Below are 4288 nucleotides of genomic sequence, written 5' to 3' on the forward strand. Positions count from 1 at the left end.
GAATGAAAAACACAACACTATAACCACTTTATATTATAACAATCTCTCTGCCCTGTCAGGTGTGTGTGTGTGTGTGTGTGTGTGTGTGTGTGTGTGTGTGTGTGTTGAGAAACGCCCCAAAGATGATTGAGAAGCGCCCCAAAGATGGTTTCTGTCATTTAGGATCACGCTGCTGTTTGTGTACATTTTTCTGATACGTTTGGTTTTAGTTTATTTGATGCTTTAAAAACTGAGTAAAATGTCACCATTGACAGACTTTGGATCCAATATTACAAGACGTGGGAGCCTTTATCCGTGATATCTTGGCTTTCCTTTTGTACTGTGGTAGGAAGTAGAGACAGGTTGGTCATCTTCCCAGTTTATGGTCCTTTTCAATAGACTGAGAATTTAAATGCAAGAAATCATCAATAGTAAAAATTACAATCATCTTAACCCTTAAAAAACAACACAGGTTCATTTATTCATCATTAATGGTTAAAGGGACAGTTCACCCCAACAACACATATTTATAAATACATATTTTTCCATTTACCTGTACTGCTTTTTTGGTGTGAGTTGGCCAATGTTGTAGTTATTACAACACAAGTAGTTATTAATATAATTATTAAACTACATGGCAGTAAAACTCAACAGCCCTGTCGGGTAACACTTTATTTGAATGGGTCTGCATAAGACCGACATGACACCGCCATAACTATGCCATCACACCTATCATTGACATTTAGTCTTTTTGAATGAGTATGACTGTTGTTATTAAGTGTCATTCAGTAAATATGACACTTTTAATGCAACATTAGCATTGTATGACAGGCCTGATCCAATCAAGAATTTATTCATTTGCACCAAAGAGAAAATTTGTGAATATGTCAAGTTCTTTTAAATATGTCATTCATGCCACTTAAAACACATCTGTGTGTACAAGTGTTCTCTGCATGACGCCCACTATTTGAGTTTGTATGCTATTTAACAGCAGATCAGTTTAAAACTTTGTTTCAAAGATAGCACATGGTACATACCTCCATTGATTTAACATTTCTTTTAATTTAACAACTGTCATTAGTGAAAATCAAGATTTTAATTTGGTTTTAAAATGAGACAGACAACAACAGATACAGGCTGAAATCGCCACATTTCTCTTCACTGATTTGACCTGTTACATCATATAAACTAAATACAGTAAAAAAAAAAAAAGTATTATGCTGGTTTAACAAGAACTGTCTGTAGCTTCACTAACTGTGTTTTATTCCTGGCAGATCAAACATTCCAAGCTACCAACAGAAGCGATTCGACCCATTGCAGACGAAGATTGTAGACTTGTGTTATGCCGATGACAGTGTCCTGGTTCCACCTGTTCTTTAGAGACCACATCCTGCCAAATAGGCGCTCAGGTCGCGGTTCTCGCAGTGAGCGCGCCAGCCCACCCTGAAACCAAACAAAAGAACATCACCCACGTCGCCACGTGTGAAGGTTCGTGAACACATAACAGTCACATCATCATCATCATCATCATCATCATCATCATCAGATCTTACCAGGCTCTGATGCCGTTGGGATCCCTAACGACACGCTTGGCACAATTGATCGCCACTCCGACATTATCTGTCCGAAGCTCTGTGAAAAATTAAAACACAATCTGGATATGAACAGTCATTTTAAAAGTGGACATTAAAGTGATGTAACAGTATGTGCTTCATAATGAGTGAAGGATCAATTATCTCAAAGGTTCAGTAATATTAGCTTCACTTAGAAAATGGACCGCAATTATATAGTGCTTTTATCAAAAGCCTTTCGTTCACCCGTCGACACAAGTCCTCTTTTGCTAAGCCTCAATCATAAATGACAGGTCAGTGTGTACTCACGCCCCTAAAGCATCCCCTGCTTTATCCTCAATGGGACCAGAGTCTTTAGACGATCTTCCATTCCCAGGATTGCTCCGGTGCTGCTTAACCCTTGTGTTGTCAATCATGAAAAGCAACACTTTTGTTGACACTTTTTACCGATGTTTTTACCTTTTTTCTTATGTTTTTGTCACTTTTTTTTACGTTTAACACTACGTAACACTAACTTACTTACTAACTTTAGTTTTACAGTTATTTTTGGAATTTATGGTCGATTAACCTCATGAATAGGAAATTATACCTAATGTTTGGCTTAGAAAAGCAGAAATTAGGAATTATTTAGACTAAAATTGAAGGAATGGATGTTAATCACAGACTGGAATATGTCAACTTTTACTCAATACTATTTCAATACCACTTCAATGTTTTTTTCAAATGCTATTAAATTGAAAAAGACGCCCCAAAATTAATGAAAGTAGAAATTTGTACTTGCCAAAGAGCGTTGTGTGGAATCAATCATGTTATTTTGGGGGATTAAAAAAAACATTTGATATAGGAAAACAGGTCAATTTGACCCGAGGACAACACAAGGGTTAAAATTCCACTGAATCACTCTTTTAGCCCAGGAGGGTCGTTATCTTCCACTTTCTTTGTGTTGGCGTCACTAGTAAGACTCTGGTTACCTGGTCCTCAGATCTCTGCAGGGTAAATCCAGACAGCTAGCTAGACTATCTGTCCAATCTGAGGTCTATGGTTACCTGGTCCTCAGATCTCTGCAGGGTAAATCCAGACATTAGCTAGACTATCTGTCCAATCTGGGACTATGGTTACCTGGTCCTCAAATCTCTGCAGGGTAAATCCAGACCGCTAGCTAGACATATGTCCAATCTGAGGACTATGGTACCTGGTCCTCAGATCTCTGCAGGGTAAATCCAGACAGCTAGTAGACTATCTGTCCAATCTGAGGACTATGGTTACCTGCTCCTCAGGTCTCTGCAGGGTAAACCAGACAGCTAGCTAGCTATCTGTCAATCTGAGGACTATGGTTACCTGGTCCTCAGATCTCTGCAGGGTAAATCCGACAGCTAGTAGACTATCTGTCCTATCTGAGGACATGGTTACCTGGTCCTCAGATCTCTGCAGGGTAAATCCAGACAGCTAGCTAGACTATCTGTCCAATCTGAGGACTATGGTTAACTGTTAAATTTTGAATCTGAGTTTTGTACAACTATCAAGCATTTTCTACTGAGCGCATCTCTGCATCGTTCCGGCTGCGTTCTGGTTTTGTTCCGTCCTCCGCTACCCGCCAGCGTCTCAGAAGCGGAGCGTCTTTCTGCCTGACTCGCAGATTTTAATTGTCTCTACAAGAACTTTACAGAACAATTACGTGTTTGTTAAAGTATTATCTACCTTCCCCTCCATGCACTCCTGTAATTAAACTCCACGCCTTCTCTTTTCTGGTGTTGTCCTGAAACAAAGGATCTGTGATGGCGTATTGTTTTTCCAACCTCAAGATGAATCTCTCGTTGTTCGTAGTGTTGAAGAGACGCATACAATAATGGGGGTAAACTTGGTAAACTGTTTAAATGCCTTGGGGTCTTGTTTGCGAGTTTGGAGATTGGTCGGTGCAGCGGTGGCGGTATTACATTCCATTCATTGCACAAAAGCGAGCCGAGCCAGAAGGCAAAGCTCTATATCTACTGATAAGTTTTTGTTCCTACTCTCACCTATGGTCATGAAGGCTGGGTACAACAGGCCAAAATGGGTTTCCTCAGGAGGGGGGCTGGCGTCTCCCTTAGAGATAGGGAAGCTTCAGTCCTCCAAGAGGAGCTCGGAGTAGAGCCGCTGCTCCTTCACGTCAAAAGGAGCCAGTTGAGGTGGTTCGGGCATCTGGTAAGGATCCTCCTGGGGGCCTCCCTAGGGTGGTCCGGCACGTCCAGCTGGTAGGAGGCCGCGGGAAGACCCAGGACTAGGTGAGGGATTATATCTCCAACCTGGCCTGGGAACGCCTCGGATCCTCCAGTCAGAGCTGGTTGATGTGGCTCGAAAGGGAAGTTTTGGTCCCCTACTGGAGCTGCTGCCCCCGCGACCCGACACCGGATAAGCGGATAAAGAGGAATGGATGGATGACGTCTTGCTGTTTTTAAGACTTGAAATTAGATTTGAGGCCATAAATTCGTTGAAAAAATTTACTAAAGTAATAAATCAAGTGAGAAGTAGGCTTATTTCTCCATAGACTTTAACTTCTGTTTACAAAGAGTAGAGTTGCCCCCTGTTGAAAACTAGGCATGAAAGTTGCTGCTTGATTAGGAAACAACAGGACTAGTGTCATAAACAAAAAAATAGGGAAATTGAGGAGCTGGAGGTTCATCACTGACCCCTGCAATCAATGTTGCATGCGTTCTTTGTGGGCGGTGGCGTGCGGCCGTCGTTACACCACCAGCGGCTGT

The 4288-nt window shown here is 41.5% G+C and overlaps 1 protein-coding gene across 1 annotated transcript in view; it reads right to left on the reverse strand.

Moving 5' to 3' along the window:
- Nucleotides 1-1164: 1164 nt before the first annotated feature.
- The window catches only part of LOC116704743 (lysozyme C), a 5252-nt gene continuing 2128 nt past the window's right edge, over nt 1165-4288 (reverse strand). Inside the window, exons 3-4 of the mRNA XM_032540348.1 lie at nt 1533-1611; nt 1165-1422 (exon numbers count right to left, since the gene is read on the reverse strand). Of these exons, the coding sequence (XP_032396239.1) occupies nt 1356-1422; nt 1533-1611 (146 nt within the window). The 3' untranslated portion in view covers nt 1165-1355. The remainder of the gene's footprint in view (nt 1423-1532; nt 1612-4288) is intronic.

Source organism: Etheostoma spectabile, chromosome 16 (assembly GCF_008692095.1).
Source record: "Etheostoma spectabile isolate EspeVRDwgs_2016 chromosome 16, UIUC_Espe_1.0, whole genome shotgun sequence".
Taxonomy (NCBI): Eukaryota; Metazoa; Chordata; class Actinopteri; order Perciformes; family Percidae; genus Etheostoma; species Etheostoma spectabile.